At 41.3% G+C, this 21,338-nt stretch overlaps 2 protein-coding genes across 3 annotated transcripts; one reads left to right on the top strand and one right to left on the bottom strand.

Annotated features, from left to right (window-relative positions):
• Nucleotides 1-2,281: 2,281 nt before the first annotated feature.
• Nucleotides 2,282-7,403, bottom strand: zgc:113307 (uncharacterized protein LOC553753 homolog). The gene is made up of 5 exons (XM_037101533.1): nucleotides 7,038-7,403; nucleotides 5,500-5,813; nucleotides 5,025-5,349; nucleotides 4,301-4,618; nucleotides 2,282-3,121 (listed from the first exon to the last, which is right to left on the bottom strand). The coding sequence occupies exons 2-5, from the start codon at nucleotides 5,803-5,805 to the stop codon at nucleotides 2,970-2,972; spliced, it is 1,101 nt and encodes a 366-aa protein (XP_036957428.1). The 5' UTR covers nucleotides 5,806-5,813; nucleotides 7,038-7,403; the 3' UTR covers nucleotides 2,282-2,969.
• A 9,195-nt stretch (nucleotides 7,404-16,598) lies between these two features.
• Nucleotides 16,599-21,162, top strand: fmoda (fibromodulin a). Of its 2 annotated transcripts, XM_037101625.1 has the most exons (6): nucleotides 16,599-16,655; nucleotides 17,351-17,746; nucleotides 18,897-19,019; nucleotides 19,107-19,247; nucleotides 19,336-19,603; nucleotides 20,254-21,162. In XM_037101625.1, exons 2-6 carry the CDS (start codon nucleotides 17,381-17,383, stop codon nucleotides 20,403-20,405), a joined length of 1,050 nt encoding a protein of 349 aa, XP_036957520.1. In that variant the 5' UTR covers nucleotides 16,599-16,655; nucleotides 17,351-17,380; the 3' UTR covers nucleotides 20,406-21,162. The 2 variants fall into 2 exon arrangements, with proteins under 2 accessions (XP_036957520.1, XP_036957521.1); XM_037101626.1 differs by lacking the exon at nucleotides 16,599-16,655 and having other exon boundaries at nucleotides 17,292-17,746.
• The last annotated feature ends 176 nt before the right edge of the window (nucleotides 21,163-21,338 follow it).

Raw genomic sequence — 21,338 nt, 5'->3', positions numbered from 1 at the left:
AAGCAGTTAAAACAGTGTGTTTGTGCAAGGAGCTACATACCGGTTTGTTGACATCCCTGTCTTCCAGTAGCTAGACCAAACTAGTCAATCTGTCGAGCGTGCACTTACTCCCTCACTGGTGGAGACAGAAACATATTCCAGCATTTTCGTTTTTCTCATAATGTACATATCCATGTTACAGCCTGTCATGAGCCATGAGCCCTACAATAGCCTGTTAAGCCTGTTGAGTGCACGCTCGACGGATTGACCAGTTTGGTCTAGCTACCGGAGGACACTGTTTTAACTACTTTTTTATTCATTTTGAGTCATACAAGCTACAGTGCTGTGCTGTAAGGTGTCTGCTGATGTTGCATGATATGTAGCTTTAGCTCTTCAGGCCTATAAGAAGTATTTAAAAAAATGCAAATCTGAAAAACCACTGTTAATGCATCAAGTATTAAACCAATAGTAAGTGGTCGCAAGCAGGGACATCATAGTTTTAATTTAATTTAAAAAATGTGTTTTCTATTGCCAATAAAATGAAGAAAACATCTACAATGAATCAAACCTATCATGCAGCAGGATCCTAAAGTGAATCAGATGTATGATACAATTTGAAATATGGTGAACACTTTTCTTTTATGCTGTAAACAAACAAAACATTCACTGAAGAGCTGAACATCCACACACATTTTCCTGTAATTGTACATCTGATAATTTTTACTTTGCATTCTGCAATTATTTAGAAAATTTCTCAGGGTTACATGATCTTTATCTTGTAATGATGGGTAAACATTATCGCTATTATGAGACTGTAGCTGTAGATTATCATTAATACACATTGTCATTTTGAGAAAAAGCATGATGGTTATAACAGTCCTCCATTTGAGTAAGCAGGACTGCAATGACTCCACTTTCTCTCGCTGGTACTTTCTTGTTGATCAGCGGCATTCAGAAGAAATGAAGATGGGACTATTATTAATAGGTCAGTGCTGATTCACTGGGGTTTGGTGGATGAACACACACTCTGATCCACGTGAGGCTGCTCCTGCAAGTACGTGAGACACTAAGACGATTGTAGTTTGATGCTGAGTAAATAAAGAGATATGGAAGGTGTAATTATGAGCTGCAAAAATCATAATAATATTCATTTGGTTGCTGTTTTTTTTTTTTTTTTTTAATCTTTTAAGGTTCCAACTGAAACTCCCATGCACGTCAGCACTGAATTAGATAAAAAGTGAATGGGATTCTGTTTGCATGACTCTTTAAATAAAATAGAGAGTCTCGTGTCTCTGTGCAGTATGAGAGCTCCACCCGTCTGGTTTGGGTGCTTCCTCAAGCAGAGTAAACTGGGGGATGACATCATGACAAAACGCAGGCTTGAAAATCAGGGTGCAGAAATGTTATATACAAGCGGGAGTCAAATCCTTTAGTGCGCCATTAAAGGCCAAGTGTCAAGGTAACAAAAAGCAGTCAACAGTGAAATCTCCATTCACTCTGCTGCTGCTATGGCAGCATGCACTTTATTTAACTCTGACCTTTTTTGACTGTAATGGCTTCTTCTTACTGCACATACCAGTACTAGAAACCCACATATTCATATTGTACATAATCTAGTTACACAGATGTGTCAGACGTGCATACAATCAACAATGAACCTCTTCATTACCATAATACCCCTTTGGTTTATTGTCCATTCTGTCCAGTCATTCATCTTCACATATATCTACATGCACTTTGCTAATGCTTGACTCATCTGGTTAGAAGCTAATCTGCATTTCTTTTGTTCACTGTATGGCAATATAATTCACTAGAATATTTTTTTTTCTCTAAGTTTCCCCAGAGATGCTTCAGGACAATGCACATGGCCAGTATTTTCTTTCTTAATTAAGGCTGGTAACATGTCAAATGTTGTTTTGGTTATAAATATCTACTGGTTTCTGGCATTGCAGGCATCATGTGGGATCATCGTGGTAAAGCGGGAGCTTAGCTGTAGGGCGAAGCTTTTGATTTACCAGTCAATCTACGTTCCAACCCCCATCTGTGGTCATGTGCTTTGGGACTGACCGAAAAAAAAAAAAATAATCATGCATACAAGCAGCTGAAAATAGTTCCCCTCCAAATGTTGGCTAGGCTCAACTTTGATAGAGCTCGGACCTCCGGAAAGCATCGCTGGGGTGAGTGACGTGTGGGATGCAAGGATGCACTGTGAATTACACTGCTTGTGTTTCTGGTACATTAAGAACTGAGTATTGCAGTAGCTGTGAAAAAAAGCAAGACGAGTACACAATATTGTGTTCATGTGCATTTTATTTTTCTTTTGCATCTGCAAGCCAAACACCATGTTCAGGATCATGGACCAAAATTTACCAGTTCAAGTTTTAATGTAACACTGATTTGCAGAAAAGGCTTTAAATAGTTTCATGTTCCACCAGGCTCCATGTGCGGACTGGTGTGGCTGTTTCACTCAGTCCAGTTAACTGAGTCAGATTCTCTCATGGGAAAGCTACCGAATTTTGCCATTCATACGTGTTTCTGTTCCCCCCTAAGACAGCTCAGTCTAACCAGAGCTTATTATTCTGTACAGTCATAAATGAGATGGTTTGTCACAGTTCCTATTCAGTAATAACACACAGATGTACAACCCTGCTAAGGCAGAACGCGGAGATGGAATGAGAGTGAGAGAGACTCCTGGGAATGCGCTGGTGGAATGAGAAATGTTTTGATCAGGACTTCGGCATCACCATAAAATAAATGGTAAGTTCAAGCTTTGGCATCCCCTCATTGGCTGGCAGTGCATCTACATATTGAACACATGATGAATTAGAGTCTCTGGTTTCTAGCTTTAAGGCTTTTACTTGCACAAATGATGAGTTAGCTAACAAAACAAAGATCTTAGGTTGAGTCTCGTTTAGTACTTTGGATCACAAGATGAGGTTGTTCAGTCACATACAGCATTCCTGTTTTTGATCATGCTCAGGAGGCAGGGGTCAGACGAAAATCCTTTCAAGCACTCGCAAACAGTAGACCCAGTCAGGGGGAAGTTGCTGGTAGGTCATCTTGTTTCCGTCCAGTCGTAATACCTTCATCCTGGAGTAGGACACGGGTCCCACCTCTCTGCAGAAGCTAGTCAAGTTGAACCCTGTAATGAACAGACAGAAAACACAGGCTCATTATTCACCAGAGCGACAACCTCCTTTTTATTGCTGTCTTGTCAAAACCTTGTCGATACTAAAGCAGTCCACGGAGCTTTGATTTCACATCATGTACCATGTGTTCATCATATGTGAATCATTAAGATGAAGTGCTGGTTTGATCAAATGAGATTAGTCTGTGCATTCTGCAAAGGCTCTTCTTCTAAAACAGTCTGCATTTCCCATTAGTAGCCTTGCAGGTGCTGTGGTGAAAACGGAGGGCGAGGAAACCACAACACCCTCTCTTTTGCTTTCTCACTTCATTTCAGTAGTAGAACCTCCCTCAGCACAGACTGTGGGCTTTGGCAGACAAGCACCGCGGTAGCTGTCAGGCTGCTAGCTAGACGATGAGGTGTGTGTTTTTGTGCAAGTGTTTTGCAGTCTGCTGTCTGTCTGTCTCTTCTTGTTGGTGCATAAACAGATTGGGAAATGGGAGCAAACTTTTGCTTTGCCAGAGCCTGTGAACGAAAACTGCACACGGCTGCCAGATGATCACGTGAGTCAAAATTTGGCTCCTGGCTGTATCATGAATCTCATCTGCACAAAGAAGACCAAAAGTGATGGGGAGCAGAGCGAGAGAGGGCGAAGAGGAGATGATGGGAACAGCATGTGCTTCTGGCTCATCTGGGGCTCCTACCTCTGAATCCATCACAGATGTTTCATACCACTCTCCTTTCTCCTTTACTAGCCTACTTTCTCTCCATCCAACCACCCAAAATTCCTTTTTTCTCTTCTCTCCTCCACCCTTTTCTCTTTCCATGTCTCAGAGTCCCTCCCCTCCCTTTATTCTCCCTCGTCTTCCATCTCTGCCCGGCCCCTCCCATGTCTGTACGCAGTCAAGAGAGTCAAGATTGTGTGTTCGAGGAACTCGTGCTTTCTTTAAAGTTCCTCTCACATTTTCCACATTCCACTTCTCAATTGTAGCCAAGTTTGAGTGTCAGACCTCCCCAGGTGGTCAGCCACATAACTCACTTATATTGTATTCTGCTGTCACAAGAAGTGAGCGCATTGTTGAATTGTAAAGGTTGTTAATGAGCCCACGTGTGGTGTATAAGCATTTTAAAGACATGACTGTATTTGTGCTTGTCTGTATGTGCCTGTTTTCTTTGTGCACGTATCCGGGTCACCTTGTATTTGATTGGCCTCCAGGTAGAGGTACTGCAGGGTGATGGGGACTGTGGGAGTGGTACTAAGTTTGTTATAAGAAAGGTCCAGTTCCACCAAACTGGAGAAGTTGAAGACCTGTGGGTGGATGCCCTGGATATTCAGACCACAGTGACTGAGGCGTAGATACTTGAGGCTGAGAAATCCCCCAAAACTGTCCTCATCCAGCCCGGAGAGAGTGTTGTTGGACAGGTAGAGCTGCACGACTGATGGAGGTAAATGCCTGGGGACGGACGAGAACAAATTCCCGCTGAGGTCCAGCAGATTCAGACTGGACAGACCTGCAACACGCAAAACAAAATTTGTGTGACAGATCAGTTCATCAACTGTGAATCATTCCAGTATTTAAGCCTTTGTTTCCCCTCCCTCTTCATCAGTTCATCTGTTTTCACTCTGCGTCTCCTGTAATTGGATCTTTGTACTTCAGCTTATCATTAAAGCGAGCTTGGTCGCCATTTGGCTCAGACCAGTTGGATTATATTGATTCACTAAATTGCTTGATTTGAAATCCAATCACTGTCGAATTAAACAACCCTCTGACTCCAACGGCCCTAATAGCCGGCTGTGTAAACTAGTCAAAGACAAAAGAAAATTATCAAATGTTAATCTATGGTGTTTATTATGTGTGAACAAAGCACAGAGTTGTGCTGTAACCTAATCTAATCAGGAAATGACACATTACACTACCCTTGAGGTCTCCCTCTGTGATGGTCTGCAGCTTGTTTCCCTGCAGAAGCAGCAGCGTCAAGTTGTGCAAGTTCTGGAAAGCACCAGGGCTGATGCTACTGATCTGGTTATGGGCCAGACGCAGCTGTTTGAGTCCAGCTGGTAGAGCGCTGGGCACTGATGTAAGGTGGTTGTTGTTGGCAAACAGGTAGCACAGCTGGCTCTGGTTCTGCAGGGCGGCCTGTTCCAGCTTGTCGCTCTGCAGCTGGTTGTGGTCCAGGATGAGCCAGCGTAGATCAGTAATGTTGGCCAGAGAAGTGGACGACAGGGATGAGATGTTGTTGCCCTGAGAACAAAAACAAAAAAATGTCTGAAGGAGCTTCACGTTCCACACTTCAAAGTTAAAATGAACAGGGAAAGGAAAACCGCTGTAGGCTAGTGGCAGACCATTGTAAAGACAACACACGCTCAGTTCCCATGTCAATGTTTTTTCTACCTGTAGAAACAGGTATTGAGTTCTCTCCGGTAGGCGGTCAGGGGCGTCTGCCAGGCCTCTGTGGTCGCAGTAGAGCGCAGTGGGCCACTGGATGGGGCAGTCACACTGTAGCGGGCAGGCCTGGGGGTTGTTGGCTCTGAACCAGCGTGGGTCCATCCGTCCCTGCAGGCTCAACACACTGGGCTCGCCAAGCTGGCGGTCAATCCACAGAGGAACACCTCCATAGTCCATGTTGGCAACAAATGTGGCCGATGATGAGTCAAAAACACACAGCAGCACCAACACAACAGAGCACAGAGGAGCCATGGACACAGCTGGGGAGATAAATGATGAAACAATAGTGAAACAATAAAACAAAGGTAGGAAATAAACCATCAACCAATGTATCAGTGATGAGCTCCATAAACTGTAAAAGTTGATTAATGTCTTCTCTGGACCAGCTTTGTCAAGTTTGAGAAAAGGAGTTAAGCAATGTGTTTGAAAATACTATATGCATACTGCAGAAATGAAGGCTTTGCCATGAAGAATGATAGTGTTTTACTGTGCAATCACCAGTCTGAAATATAAAATACTACTTTATCCCATATGAATTCCTTTAAAGTGCTTTATAGATAAAGGTTTTGCCAACAAATATGATGATATTGAACTGTTTTCCATCACCAACACAATGGGAAGCACTCTGAGTGGTTTTGACTGATATATCTATGTACAGTGTGTTACTGGTGAAGCAACTGTATTCAACCTGTATTTGGAGGTTTTTCCACGCATCAACATGTCAGCATTATCTTTTAACATGTAGAATCTCACTGAGCAACTAGTGTGGCTGAGGACTCTTTATCTTGTCTAATCTGCCTCTTAAAAGTTCCCCATTTTACAGAAATGGCAGTGATGTTCTTCTAAGTGGTACACCTATAAGAACTGATGCAACCCTTGTAAATATTGAATGCGAAATTGAGAAACTGTTATCTGCCTCGAGCTTTGAACATCAGATAAAGAACGGTGTCAGTGTGAGGCCAAAAAGGTCACCCTCTTTATGGCAGCCTGTCTCTTTAACATGTACTGCTAGATTAGAGTTAAATGAATGCACGCTTCTGTTTGAGTTGCAGCACAAGTTGAGATGGTGAGATGATGTTTTCATACACATTTCTTTGCATTCAAACATCTGAGTAGGAGAGGGAAGAATACCCTTTTTCCTTGCATGCACAGCTGTAGATGGTTACGGTAATTCCCACAAAGATGCACAACAAACACACACAGAGACTCTCAGTTGCTGTATGACACATCAGTGCGTAAGAAAGTTTTGCATCATCAGGAAGTTTGACTTAATCACCATCTTTGCAATGTGGCATTCTGCTCTCGAATTAAAAGTACAGCACATGCTCAAAAGGTTGCCAAGGCATCAGCAACATTATGCAATCCTTCCTCATCAAAAGCAACTGTAATTAAACAGACGCACAGCGCAGATTTCCAGTTTTACCTGCCTTGCAGAGAAAGGAGAGGGAAGCGGACGAGAAAACCAACAACAGACTGACACTTACCTGTTTGGTCAGGAGCCACAGAGCGCAGACAGTTTTGTCCTAAATTCCCAATGAAACCCTCGGGAGCTGTTTGGAAATGTGTGTGCGTTAATACGTCTGCATGTGTGTGTGTGTGTGCGCGTGCGTGTTTTCAAGCTACCAGCGCTGTTTACCCACTGTCTACTGCATTCCTCCTCTTCATATGCTGCCCACATCCCCGACCCCAGACCTCCTCCATAATCTTCCCTGACTCACTCACTTCTTCCTTCTCCTTTCTCTCGGCTCAGCCCTTGGTAACGGTTGAGCCCAAAACAGTTGGTGGAAACATGTTTGCTTGTACCATAAAAAGACACAGAATGACTAAGTGAAGAAGAGTGAAGGCAGTGAAGAAGAAAGACATCAAATGAGGGTAACTTATCTGTTTGGAGTCTGACGGTGCAGAACTTTAAGTGAATATGAGAAGATTTTGGGCAGCATTCAAGAATGAGCGTGTGAATATGCATGTGTTTGTGTGTGTGTGTGTGTGTGTGTGTGTGTGTGTGTGTGCGTGTGCTTTATTGGATCTACAGTCTGTGTTCTGCCTGGAGGCACTGAAGCCACAAAGTACCTGGGGAGCCAAAGAGACCATTCTGTGTGTGCGTGTGTGTGTGTGTGTGTGCATCTGTGTGTGTTCAACTGAGCATGTGTGTGTGCGTCTTGAAGAAAGTAACTCGTTGCAGGCATCTGAGAAGAGCAGAGGAGAGAAAAACGTTTCCAGATCCCCCCCCAAAGAATATGAGGGGAGGGCTGTGAGAAAAGGGGCAAGGTGGAGAAAAAGAGGGAAGAGTGCAGACAGTATATTTAATCAGAGCACTGAAAGAGTGCCCTCTAGATAAATCACATGTCATGGCACCCACAATTCAGTGGGAGTTCAGCCAAATTTATGACATAATAAGGGCCTGTATTTGGGGGGACGAGGTGATGGAGCACTTTCTTTTAACCGTAAACCATGAACAAAACATGTTTTGTGCTGTAAATGCCACATGCACTCTGTGTGTGGGTGGTATAGGCTACTGCAGCTGTATGATGTTATTTTTACATACAGTTTATGAATAAGTCTGTAATTTAAAAATGTCACCAGTACAATGTGTGTGCACTTCATGTACATGTTCCAGTGCCACCGACAACAAAGTTCCTTCCAGAGAGGTTTTGTGACGCTTCATACTGTGTCATGAAAGAAAGCACTTTCTACCACTGAAGACCCCAATAACCGTAATGCTAATATCAGCATGCTAACACGCTCACAAAGCAATGCTAACGGGTCACCGAAAAAAAAAGTGAGCAGGTACAATGTATGCTATGTTTACCATCTTTGTTTAGCATCTTAGCATGCTGACATCTGCTTATTAGAGCAAGCGGTATGATAATTGTGGTATTGGTACGATAGTTTGGCCCTCCGCATGATCAGTGATTCCAAAACTACCATTATGTGCGATAATCTGACCAACATGGTCTCAATATCCGATTATGGAGCCGACATCTTTGTTTACACTCTTTTCTCACGTGACATCTTTCAAGCCAATCATGCTTGGTGAAGGCTACGATGATGAACATGAAGTGAGAGCGGTGGCCTTTATAGTTTGCATGCATATTATGACAGTCTTCCAATCACAATGTCTTAAAATGTAATTTTCCAAAAGTAGGCTGTCACAAAAAGTGTCAGACTGATGGACTAATGGCCACAAGTGTTTCATTTTTTTTTTTTAATTTTCTTTTGGTTGGCATGTCAGAAAACTCTTTTAACAAATTTTCTCTAAAGTTAGAGGACATGGTGCTAAATTGAATAGTTCACAGGATTGAAGGGATCACATAAGTGATGACTATTTAAATTCTGGATTGTGAATGTCTGTACTAAATGTCATGGCAACACATCCAGTGGCTGATATATTTCCCTCAAAGCCACATGTCAACCTCATTGTGGTGCTGTGAGCCTTGTCGCTGGTCTAGCTAACTTCCTGTCTGTTTTGCAGACAGTGATCCCCTCTCTTCCTTCTATCTCACCACATTTGAACGACTCCCTTCTTTTTTTTTCCAGGCAGCTCTCTTCGTCTCTTTCTTTTCTTAAAGTGTTTGTCTTCGTTTGGCCTGTATGGTGGTATAAGCCGTCTTAGGGGGCTCTGGAATTGTTTGCTTGTGCTGTTTTGCCATCCATAGTGTAGGTGTCAGAGCAGGAGGATCCTGTTCGCTACGTGCTCATGACCAGACAGAACTGACTTTTTCTGGAGTGCTCTGTCCTGATTGGATACAGTGAGCAGGGATACTAGAAAATGTGCAGAGGGGAGACATCCGTTACTGACCAAACTGTTCATTCATGGAATATAGAGTTATTTAAATCTTATCTTAATAGGAAAATAAGCACTTACAGAAGCTTTGAGATACATCGTCTAAGCACCTTGGTTGTATGTATTACATTTCATGCCAACCATCCAATAGCTGTAGAAACATGTCACTAAAAACCTGAAAACCCTATGCCTCACCAAAGTCATCAAGATCAATCCTCTATAGATCATGTCTGTGCAATTTAAATGGTAACGCATCCATTAGTGGTGATCTACTCAGTCTGAATGTTGTGCTACTTTTCCCCACCCGTGTTTTTTTCCTGTGAGTAAGATTTCTTTTCAAACAGTGTCATGTTTGTGTAATTGATTTGACGCAGGTTAAGTGAGGGTTTCTGGAAACATGTACTGAGTGCCGGTACACAGTGTGTCAACAGCAGCCGGTTGGCAGCTCCTCTCCATCCTCCACACTCCGTCTGCGTCTGGTTGAGTCATAAACAGGAGGAGGAAATGGAAAAGACCTCGCTCTATCCTCTGCTGGCTCGGATCCCTCTGCTTCAGAATAACACCTTTCACTGAAACATCACAGCATCACACTCGAACACAGTGTTCACCACGTATGATTCTTGAGTATTTCCTCTGTTTTCAGTGGTGGCATGAAGTGAGAATGGTTGTTAATGATGTAGTGAAACATTTCTTGTTAAACAACCTTCTCCCCTAATGTTTGCTGGGACAGTCTCCAAACTCCCAAATATGCACAGGACAACTGGGTATAGAAATTGGACAGATGGGTGCATACATATATTCACTTATACTGCATAGATCTATTTTAGGGAATTGGGAAATATGGCACAGCAAAGAAACACCTAAAGAGGAATAAACAAGACAAATAGCTATGAATGACAGCTTTTTTGGGGGGGATTGATTTCATTACTGATGTTATGAGTGTCCCAAGTTGATCATGTGGTCTTAGCCGGCATCTGTGCAATTACCCTGGGAAATTAAATGACAGGGATGATGAAATCATGAATTAAACAAAAGAAGACGTTCATGGTATCACGTCACTCAGTATTGTCGCCCATTATTACCATTATTAGGAGATCATGTTTTCACTCATGTCTGCTTGTTGGTCAGTTGGTTTGTCAGCAGGATTGCACGAAAACTACTGATTGGATTCCAATGAAACCTGGGTGGAGGACGGGTCTCTGACATCAGTCCTGGTGTAACTTCTAAGAAAAAGTATGAGAATGTACTACAGTAACAAAATTAATCAGTCTGCTTGTACAATCATTATTTGGATATGATTTCTTGGTAGTGAGTCACTACTCCTCACAATAATGACATTTCCCAAAGCAGAAGTTGGCCCCGGGTGGTTTCCTGTTTGAGTGTTGGCACATCCTCAAACAGCTTGTCAGATATTGTAAAGGCGTGTCTGATCCCAGAAAAAGCCACGAGACCTCTTCAGACATTTGCGTATGGATGTAAACAAGGCTGAAATCCTGAAACGCTTAAATGTCGGCTTTTCAAATGTTTTATGATAAAGGACATGCATTATACACATGCGACGTCAAGGATACACATAGTGTGTTACTTTTGAGATTCCAAAGTTCAGTCTTTGAAACAACAATTAACAAAACAATTCTGTGTTAAATGTTAAGGTTAATAGTTAATTCTGAGCTCTTTAAACTACTTTTTTTGAGCAGTTAGTGACAGCAGGAAGCTGTAAACACAACACTGATATACTCATCTCATGGGAGTATCCTGTTCTCTGTTCACATAACCAGCAGAGCTTCATCATAGTTGATTTGGTGTTCTGCTTGTGGCTATCTGGTACATTTAGATATAAAACCCAATAATGGACAATGGTCACCAACTATTCATTCACCTTATTTGTCTGCTGAGAAAATACTGTAGGTTTTTTACAGTTTTGAGCTAAAAAAAAAAAAAAAAAAGAAATTAAAAAAAAGTTGCCTGCTACCAAAGACAACACTGATTAACTTGTGTCTTTTCCCTGTTTCCTCCTCCCACTCTCCTTATTCATCTTCTCATAATTCCATTTACCATCTGCTGCCACAGTTTGTGTCCTGTCACCAACACTAGAGGGCAGCATTTTCTATGTAATTGTCAGCACACACAAGTCAGGTACAAACTGAAGTAAAATAAGGTAAAGGTCAGCTTTCGATTGTTGATTGCACAAGTACAAGGAACCACATTAATACCAATAAATGATATATGTTGTTTGTAAGATTAGATATATTGATGTAAAGAAAAGAAAACATTTTACAGACTGAAGAAGAAGAAATATAATGCTCTGACGATCAAGTTTCACAGGCGGTCGCTGGGACGTGTTCAACTTGGGATGTGTCCATCTTGGGCCACTTAGTCCCTGGGACAGCCGTCACTGTTTTCTCAAGATCCCCTCTTTTTTTAGTAACCGAATTAACACTGTTCAAATGATAAATTCTGCCAGGATGTCATCAGAATTGAAATTAAACCCATAATTATAACTGTTACCAACATATATTCATAAAAATCTGCTTCTTTTATCTCTATGAGAAAAAGATGAGAAGCTTGGCTCAATGTAATCATGAACATCTGTGCATGATTTATGTGTGTGTGTGTGTGTGTGTGTGTGTGTGTGCGTGGACATCTGCTTTCTATAGCATGGTTTATGCCTCCCCGCCTGTGCCCTGGGGTGCCATGGTTCAAATTACCTTAAGGATGACATTATCCAGGGAATACTACGGTGGCCCTGAGGGTCAAAACACAACAACATATACAGAAAAAACAACAACATTTCAGGAAGCACAACTGCATGTTGTTCAATATTATGTAATTTTGTTCTATATAGTGTCATTTTATATTTTATGTAATGGTGTTTTGTTTTGACCTTCAGGGTCATTGTAGAATACAAAGACCAAATCTCATCTATAGAATTCATTTGTATTTTATCATGAGTGTGTCATCTCGATGAGTTATTTGTGTGTGTAATTCATTATTGATGTAATGTTATGACTTTCATCAGCTGTTTGTATGTGAGTTATACACGGAAATATTACTGTAGAGGATGCTTTAAAATTGGGAGGCGGCTGTTGAATTGTTAGTCAAAGGGTACGTGAGTCAACTTATAAAACACATTGTGGAGACAATAGTTTGGCTCCCATGAGGACAAACATTAAATTGTTGACTTCAGACTGGGTTGGAGTTTGTGCTAGGCATGTAATTATTATGGTGAAGATTAGAGTCTGTGTCAGCCAGAAATGACTTGCAAGTGAGTTTAGTAAATTATGACTTTGTTTATGGTTCATATGTTACATTTTGTTTTTGTGTCTTCTTCCGCACATTTTCTCCCTTCTGTGGCAAAAAACAAAGGACACATCCAACATCTTACTGAGAGAAAGAGAAATAACTGCTATATTTTTATCAGTCCAAAATCATTAAGGCCATAGGAATCTGTATGGCAGCCAGATGAACAGAACATCTGACTGCCATACCTACATAACAAAACCATTTAGTCTGTTTGGAGCATAACAATGGCCTCCAAACAAAGTGGATTTCCTCTCACTGACCTGATTTTATTCTGGATTTGAACATGCATTTGAATGACAGAGGAATGTCAGGATGAGTAGATGTTTGGTATATTTTTAAAACCTTCCGCAAATGCTTTTTTTTCTGCAGGTGAAGTACTCTTCGCAGGGCAAATTCCCGTGACATTCCTGTGAAGAGTTCATGGCCTGAATGTAAATTGTTTGGTCCTCTGATCTTCTGATCCCTGCTCAGCGCTGCTCTTGACCCAGACGGGAGAAGGGGGGAGTGGACACGGGTGGGGGCTGAATGTCTTGGGGGCTGTGCGGAGTCACCCTGGGCCTCTCACTTTGAAGTTCTGGTCAGCAGAGACTCAATTTCTCCTTCGTTTTTCTTTCTTACTTTTTAGCATTTCCTCATATTGTCTTGTATGTGTCGATACTTATCTTTTTGTGGTGAACATGTGTTAGACTTTAACTAACCTTTAACAATCTCATATAACAAGGGAGAATTTGATGTTACTATGCAAGAGCTGATAACCTCTGAGGCTCATAAGGTTGTTGGTCATCAAGAATGAATAAAGGGGTTGGAGGTCATCCTGGTTCAGCTTAGAAGTGCTTCACCAAACAGTTTTGACCTACAACTGCATAGAGAGCAGCAGGGATGATGTTTCCTCGTAGACTAACCTGGTTCCATCAACAAAAAGCCAATGGGATCTTTGCATCCTCTGGGATTAATGCAGAAAATAATCTCTTACACGTTTTTGTCTCGTTTTAGAATAATATCCACAAATGAAAACCGCTTTTCATCAATGTTTAAGGTGTTTACCAAAAAGGTAAAAAAACACTCTCAAAAAGTTTATTTTGTTAAAAATAAAACATTAAAGTCTCTTAAGCTTGGATGTCAGGCATCCAACAACAGAAAAAGATTTCCAGGTTTTTGTGACTCATTCTTCACACTATTTTTTAGAGAACAACAAATATGTGTTGAGTCCATTCCCCATATAAAGTCACATTTAAATGAATGAATGTGACTCGTGCAGTGTTTTTACAAGGCTGGGCAGAGCACTGACCAGTCTGTTCTGCTCCATCTGCAGCTCACAGATGCCTGCGGTCACACAAAAAAGACAAAAGAAAGTGTTTCCTGATGCTGCAGAATAGATAGCAGAATGAATAAGCTGCTTTATATATCTGTTTGTCCGTCCTAGTTGGGACTCGTGCCAGTGTCCGACCCTCCTCATCCAAGCTTCAACAATCTCAGTCACAGCCAGTAAATTCTTCACTAAGAGTCTCTAGCTGAGCTTTGAAGTGAATTTTCCAGCTGATTGTTGCTTTCTTTCTTCCTTTTTTCTGATATATGAAAGTCTTTTATTGTCAAATGTCGGACACAATGGATACACTAAGTTACAGCCAACTCAAAGAACATGTGCTAGGCACTAAGCCAGTTTTCAATCTGTATGTGTTTATGTGCTATGTATATATTTTCAGTTTGACAAGTGTTGACACTCTTGCTCTTTGATGACTCAGAAACTTACACTTCAGGAAGTCACTGCATCCAGCCAAGAAATAGTCCGGACCAACTGTAAAACCACACTGTGTCTTATTGTAACTTTGTTTTCTTGTACATATTAAACAAATGATATGTAACACAGGACTTGGTGAACAGCAGGGGAGGGCCTTTCACACTGTTGGAATGCATTAAGAAATCCACTAAGGATAGCTGTGAATTTCATTCTGGACCTACTTTCACATTTTTTGTGCCTTGGTGACTTATGTGGATGGCAGTTTTTGAAACTGGCCCACTATTAAGTGAGACAACTGCAACCAGGAGCCACATGGGCTGCACTGTAACCATGTGGGCAACTGCACACAATCATTTTGGACCCGACAAACATTTTAAAATGATTGAGTCACAGTTATAATGTCTTGAGGAAAAGAGGTGCTACACCTTTCTACGTGCTTTGTAGATGTATTGTTTTGATAATGATTCATCTACATAAAAATGTTATCATTCACCTTTAAATTACTTGCTTTGTTTTTTTGTGCCACTGACAGGCTCAGATTGTTATTCTAAGTGTCCATCAAGTTATGTAAAGATTCTCTCCAGAGGACATCATTTTTTGTTTAATAGTAAGTTCACTATTGCTATTGCCAAAATAACCAGACTCCATGTGCAGAAATGCAAGATAATCACCATAAATTCTCCAAAATCCAGAAAAAACAACATGTATGTTTACACATGTGGTGTACCTCCTACACATTTCCACAGGCCATTCCTTGTTCGGCTCCACTGCAGAAGGTAAAACATTTAGAGGATGCAATAAAAGTGAAAGTACTTTACATAGGCTTGTTGAAACAGGGTACTTTCTGTACTCCTGTTTAAAGAAATGCGTGTTGTTGAAATGCCTGTGTTCTTTTGTTTTAGGTGTTATGATGGGGTGTGGCGTTTGAACATTAACTACAATGACTCCCACCATTGGATCCATTATCCAGTAAATTTGAAATCCTGTTAATCCAATTATTAACAATGACATAACAATTAACATTTTGAGTCTCACAAAGGCAAAGTAGTGATGAAACATAAGTCAATCAGTTAATCCAGTCCCTTCTTCTTCCCTTGGAAATTCTACATGGACTGAATGTCTGGAGGAAACGCACCAGTGAAATGACACATCTGGAGAAAACACTTTTTTGACTGACTGCATTTAACTACATGCTTCGTTTTTGCACAGAATATGATCTTGTGTTCAATAGAAATGTATTTTTAAACATATTAGACCCAGATATATTCTATTCGACACTCACACTCTTCCCTCGTCACAGTTCCCTCCGTGATAACAGCAAACGGAGGAGATGGAGAGAGGAAAAGGTGGATAAGACAAATTGGAGAATCTTCAAGTGCTTGCACACATAAAGGATGAAAAGTGAATGAATAAGATTCAGACGGAGCCTGTGTCAGAGGAAAGACACAGAGCAGGAAGGGGCCCACATTAAGACCAGACAGACAACATGTGGGTACTGCCACACATGTTTTCATTTAACCCTTTACAAGATGTAAACTTGTTGCAGATGAATGGACACCCCTGCTTTTAAGCTTTGTCCTGGGAATTATCATAATTGTTGTCCTTCATCAGTCTCTCTATTTGATATCTAAAAGCATAGAATTATCTATTGTCTTTTGTCTTTGTATAGTCTTGTCATTTATATTGTAAGGAACATGCTACACATAAATACAAAATATTGATCAGATATTTAATGCAATGCTGAAATTCCCTTCAACAACAGCATGACTCTTAACAGCACACACAGCAATGCAACGACCAGGTCATGTGTTTACCTGTGTCTGACAGTGTTTTGTATTGGTCAAAAACGACAAATAATTTAGCATCTGTGATCCAGTGAGCTTCAAAGCAAAGGTCTAAATATGTAAGAAACAGAGGGGTTTCAGCTGAAAAGGACTGAGTGTGCTTGACACAGATGGGAACAATCCCTCACAGTCGCTGCAACTCACATCACTAGTATGAGTGGAAAAAGAGGCTCCAGAGTGGGGTGTGGGGTGTGCAGGGCCATGCCTGAGCGAACAAAATGGGGTGCCGGCGGTCGGGTAAGGGGGTGGAAAGAACCAACAGTGAAGGAGCAGAGGGAGGGATGGAGAGGGGGGATGGCAGAACGTTAAAAAGACTAGGGAGGGGAGGAAAGTTTTTTTTTTTTTACAAAGTCTTTTTCAGAGTCCAATTCCTCCAATTCTGAGCACACTCTAAGAGAGAGAGGGGACAAGGAGGGCCAGTCTCTCTGATCAGGTAGGTGTGTGTGTATGTGTGTGTTTTTGCATGTACATGCATGTGTGTGAACATGTGTCTGTTAATCTCTGTGGTATTTTTCTATGAAACCTAACAGGGGATAAATAAACACACGATGATAGAGGCATACTTTTGCTTGAGAATTTTTTTTTCCTTTTCAAAGTCAGAGGGTGATTATTGGATATTTTCCCATAGTTTTAGTGTAGCAGTGAGAGACATTAACAAAGCTGCCATTCATGCTTTTTTTTCTTCTTCTTTTTCAATGCTTCCTCTTTGGATTCCCTGTGGATTAAGACCCCTAAGAATGTACCTCTGCAGGCAGTTACATTTCCAAAACAGTCTGTGCCGCACATTTGACTATTCATGTAACAGTGATGTCTCTGACGGTGTGAAAGAAGTGGTGTTTTTGCCAACTTATTTATTCATTTATTTTTTACTTTTTGGTGGCTTCATGTACATTTTCTTGCTTTATTCTTGAGAATCATGTACGTCTTTATTATATAAGCAAGGAACAGGGGGATACAGAGGCTCAGCACAAGAGCACACTTTCACCACTTTCACCACTTTGCTTTTGAGCTGTATCCGTTTCAAAATCTATTAAAATATTAGTCAGTCAACAACATAATTTGACAATTTGCGAATGATTTTGTGTCTATTTGGAATTTTATTGGCTCTTTCTCTTCTGTCTTTGTTAGATTACAGTGAAGATTCGTGTGACTGTGACCATGCGTGTGGTGATTGTCTTCCTCTTGTCTGCCCTGCTTCCACCCTCTCTCTCCCATCAACGGGACCCCTTAGCCTGGGTGTACACTCGACGGAGCCAAGGACACTATTATGGCTCCCTGCAGGCAGACACCGCTGGAGGGCCGTGTCCAGATGAGTGTGACTGCCCCCCTACTTTCCCAATTGCCATGTACTGTGATGGGCGGGGCCTGTCAACCATGCCAACCATTCCCTCCCGTGTGAAATACGCGTACCTCCAAAACAATGCCATCACAGCTGTGCCTGACTCAGCTCTAGCCAATGCAACCAATCTGGTGTGGCTCATGATGCACCACAACCAGCTGACATCTGACGCCATTGGCAAAAAGGTAACCCTACATCTGGTCTCAGTTAGACAGAGCCACGCGTGTGAGCTCAGAGTATGAAGGACTCATGCTGGTCTCAATGGATGTCAGATGTTTGGCAGGTGGCAGAATGTAATTAAAAAGAAAAAAGAAATTGTGTTATTGCTGTATAGGTGTTAACAAAAGGCACATTGTATGTGTTCCTAGCTTTGCCTCCAGCTAAAAATAAATAGCAGACGTTTCAATGCCTCAGTATACCTGTCTGCTCCATAAACATGTCGCCTGTGTTCTCCTCCTTCTCCACAGGAGAGACACTAAAGTTTTTATTTGCGATGGCATCCGGTCTTTGCATTGATCAGCCAGTTAGAGTCTGCCATTTTATTTGACTTTCCAAATGTGAAAATTATCCTCTTCGTATATTGGATAGATGTTCCAAAATGGCAAAAAAAAAAAACCTAAACAATCCTACAATGCAATGGTCCACCTTTGTGAACATTATAACTGTGAGTGATGATGTAAGTGTCCGAAATCTCAAGTCACTGGCCACGATTGTCAGAACTGTAAGTGTCCACAATAAAGGGAGCAGTAAATGAGGGAGTGATGTCAGACATGGCAACAGACTAGTAGGTAGACAACAACTTGCTGCACAATGCAAGAGCCACAGACACAAACTAGATTAGCATGTTGGCTTTTGACACACATCTTGTCGTGCACATTGTCTTGTAGAAAGAGCAACTAAAAAAAATGTTCACTTGGAAAAACTACCCAGATGATGTTAGGTTGCAGTTAACTTATTAGCCGGTCAGTTGTAGCAGAGCAGTTTTTAAACAAACTTCCAAATGTCACATCAGTCAGTTTCGGTACTTTAGCCCCTTTTTCACTTCCGGTTCGAGACAGGACTGTTGTGCCATAATTCTGCCTTGCAATTCTTTAAATAAAATACAAAGAGAGAAGAGAGCATTTATGATATTTCTCCAATGACTTTATTTATAATTGTATATATTTTAATAAGAACATTTTATGTATTTTTTTGATTTACAAATAATTGACAGTAACAGACCCTTTTGCAGAAAGTCTTAACAATGTCATTTCAGTCTTGGAAATGGTGTTTAGTGCTTATTTGTTTTTGGGGTTTTTTTTCACAAATTATTCATTCTCCACATCATTTTTGTAGGCATTCCTGAAGTTGGGGGGACTGGAGCGTTTATACCTACAACACAATAACTTGACCAGCATTCCTTCAAACCTCCCTCGCAGCCTGCGAGACCTGAGAATAAACCATAACAAGATTGAAAAGGTAATGTCTTGCATAGTTTGATAGTCATGCATAGTCATTTTGGCCATACATTGGAGACATTACACAATTATTTATACTGTTGCCTAGGTTATAGCTGCAGACCTGGAAGGAATGGATAACCTCACAATCCTGTATCTCAATGACAATGCTGTCACAGACATGGGCACATCACTGAAGGCACTAAAATCCCTCACACTGTTGGACATCAGCGGCAATAAGTTGACAAAGGTAATTTTGCGTGTCTGTTTGCAAATGTCCCATTAAGTCAATGGATCATTTCCAGTCCTCCCACAATATTTTCATTAACTGATCCCAGGTCCCAGAGGCGCTCCCTGAACATCTGCACCAACTCTACCTGGAGTCCAACTCCATTGATGCTCTACCAGAGAGCTTCCTGGGAGGTTTCACTCAGCTGCAGTACGTAAGGATTGCCCACAACCAGCTCACAGACAAAGGCATCCCTGCAAACACTTTTAATGTGACCGGTCTGGTGGAGCTGGACCTCAGCTTCAATAAACTGGAGAGAATCCCCCCAGTGAGCACCACGCTACAGCATCTCTATCTACAGGCCAACCAGATCAAGGGTAAATGCGTGTTGATTGTCACATTGTTCACATGACTCTGTATGTGCTCTCCTCTCTGGTTTGTAGTGGAGGGGCTCAGCTGGAAAAAAAGGTGATTCTGCAGGCTTCTGTGCACCGCTCAGGATTTAACAACATCTGAGTCAAAGCCAGTCAGCTGTGGAGGTGTTTGTGATGTCTCCAGACCAATTTCAGCCAAACCTGATCAATAACACCCACACTGTCCTGATGAAGTAGATTGTCAGGGTCTTTCAGCGTCCAACTTGTTGCTCATTTAGTTGTGCATATTTACTTTTGTTGCATATTTGGTTTGTTGGCATCTTAGGGTGAGGTTGCAGATTTCAACCAGCTGAGTACCCATTGTCTCATCCTCATTTTTGACAGCAGCTAATAACAGGAAAAAAGCATTAAAGTTCCTCTCTAGAGCCTATTTTATGGTAACAAAAGCACGTTAATTATACGTTTCAGGTGATAATACGAAAATGAAAACTGAATTTTGAGTATTTTATTCAATTTCTGCTTGTAAATCTTCCCCAAATCCTACACACTGAACCTTTAAAAACCACCCCTCTCAGGATCTCCTGCAGCAATGAAATATTGATTGAAATGCTACTGCATGTGAAACTGTATCACCTCTCCATCTGTCCCTCTAGAGTTCACTCTGGGTAGTTTCTGCACCTTTACGGATGTGTCCAACTTCTCCAAACTGCGGACGCTGCGACTGGATGGGAACGAGATCAGTCTCCAGGACGTCCCTTCAGAGTCATCCATCTGCTTGCGCCTGGCTTCCACCATCGAGATCTAACTGTGTGTAGGATACCACACCAACAGGAGCCAAACCCAAAGCACGGCTGGGGCGGTGATATGATTTAATATTGACAGCAGGCGGCAGCAGTTTGTACTGCAAAATCTACCATCCCCATCACAGTAATTATCATATGAGGATGATTACATGGCAGTGGCTTAACGTTGCACCTTTCACTGCTCAATCTCTGTGACAAATATAGACAAGTAAAGTGTTTAACATTATGAGATTCTTTTCCATAAATACAGTGTATAAGCCTAATACGATATTGTATGAGCCACATATGATGGAGTTTTTTGCATATTGAAAATAATCCCACCCTACTTATATGATGGTGTGAGGATTAATGATCTTTGTAATCAGCGTTTTAAGCTTCTTTATTTTGTTTATCTCTGTTGTCCTACAAAGCATGCTTTCCACTGTTTAGTCAGATAAGCTGATGATACACATGTTATGTATGATGTATGACGTGAGGTGTTTAACTTCTCTGACCACCATGTCCAAAAGTGATATCTTGTGCTGTGATTGCTTGTTTCTATGGCAGATTGTCATATTTCTCAGTGAAATCAACTTTCCTTAGAAACATGGATAGAACCCTTTGTACTGTGTGAACAAATATCTCCATTCTGTACTGTAGCGAATAACATACCTTTGAGTGTATGAATTACAAGTCTTGAGTTACTGTATGCATTGCATGGATAGGTTATGATACTGACAAAGCTTTTATGTTTACGAGCCTATGGCAGAAGAAATAAAAGTTGGGCTTTTTAAAACGATCATTTTACAGTACATCCTGTAATTGCAGTGCGCTTTATTTCACTGTCTCTGTGCGCATGTGCGTGATGTAGGTTTGATTCAGTGATTTTATGGAGTAATGATGGATTAAGAGGAAACACTGGGGCACTGAAAACACAGTTTGCTTGGGACAGAGTA

The sequence above is a fragment of the Acanthopagrus latus genome, chromosome 6, assembly GCF_904848185.1.
Source record: "Acanthopagrus latus isolate v.2019 chromosome 6, fAcaLat1.1, whole genome shotgun sequence".
In the NCBI taxonomy this organism is placed as follows: Eukaryota; Metazoa; Chordata; class Actinopteri; order Spariformes; family Sparidae; genus Acanthopagrus; species Acanthopagrus latus.
Note: the sequence above shows the minus strand (reverse complement) of the source record. Positions and strands in the feature narration are given on the sequence as shown.

Bases quoted from the DNA above. Each gene is read 5' to 3' on its own strand.
- zgc:113307 (XM_037101533.1), bottom strand. From the start codon at position 5,805: ATGGCTCCTCTGTGCTCTGTTGTGTTGGTGCTGCTGTGTGTTTTTGAC. The intron at 5,350-5,499 runs GTAGAAAAAACA...TTTTGTTCTCAG, and splicing joins CTCAATACCTGTTTCTACAG to GGCAACAACATCTCATCCCT. The intron at 4,619-5,024 runs GTAGTGTAATGT...TGCGTGTTGCAG, and splicing joins CACAGAGGGAGACCTCAAGG to GTCTGTCCAGTCTGAATCTG.
- fmoda (XM_037101625.1), top strand. From the start codon at position 17,381: ATGCGTGTGGTGATTGTCTTCCTCTTGTCTGCCCTGCTTCCACCCTCT. The intron at 17,747-18,896 runs GTAACCCTACAT...TCATTTTTGTAG, and splicing joins CTGACGCCATTGGCAAAAAG to GCATTCCTGAAGTTGGGGGG. The intron at 19,248-19,335 runs GTAATTTTGCGT...AACTGATCCCAG, and splicing joins GCGGCAATAAGTTGACAAAG to GTCCCAGAGGCGCTCCCTGA.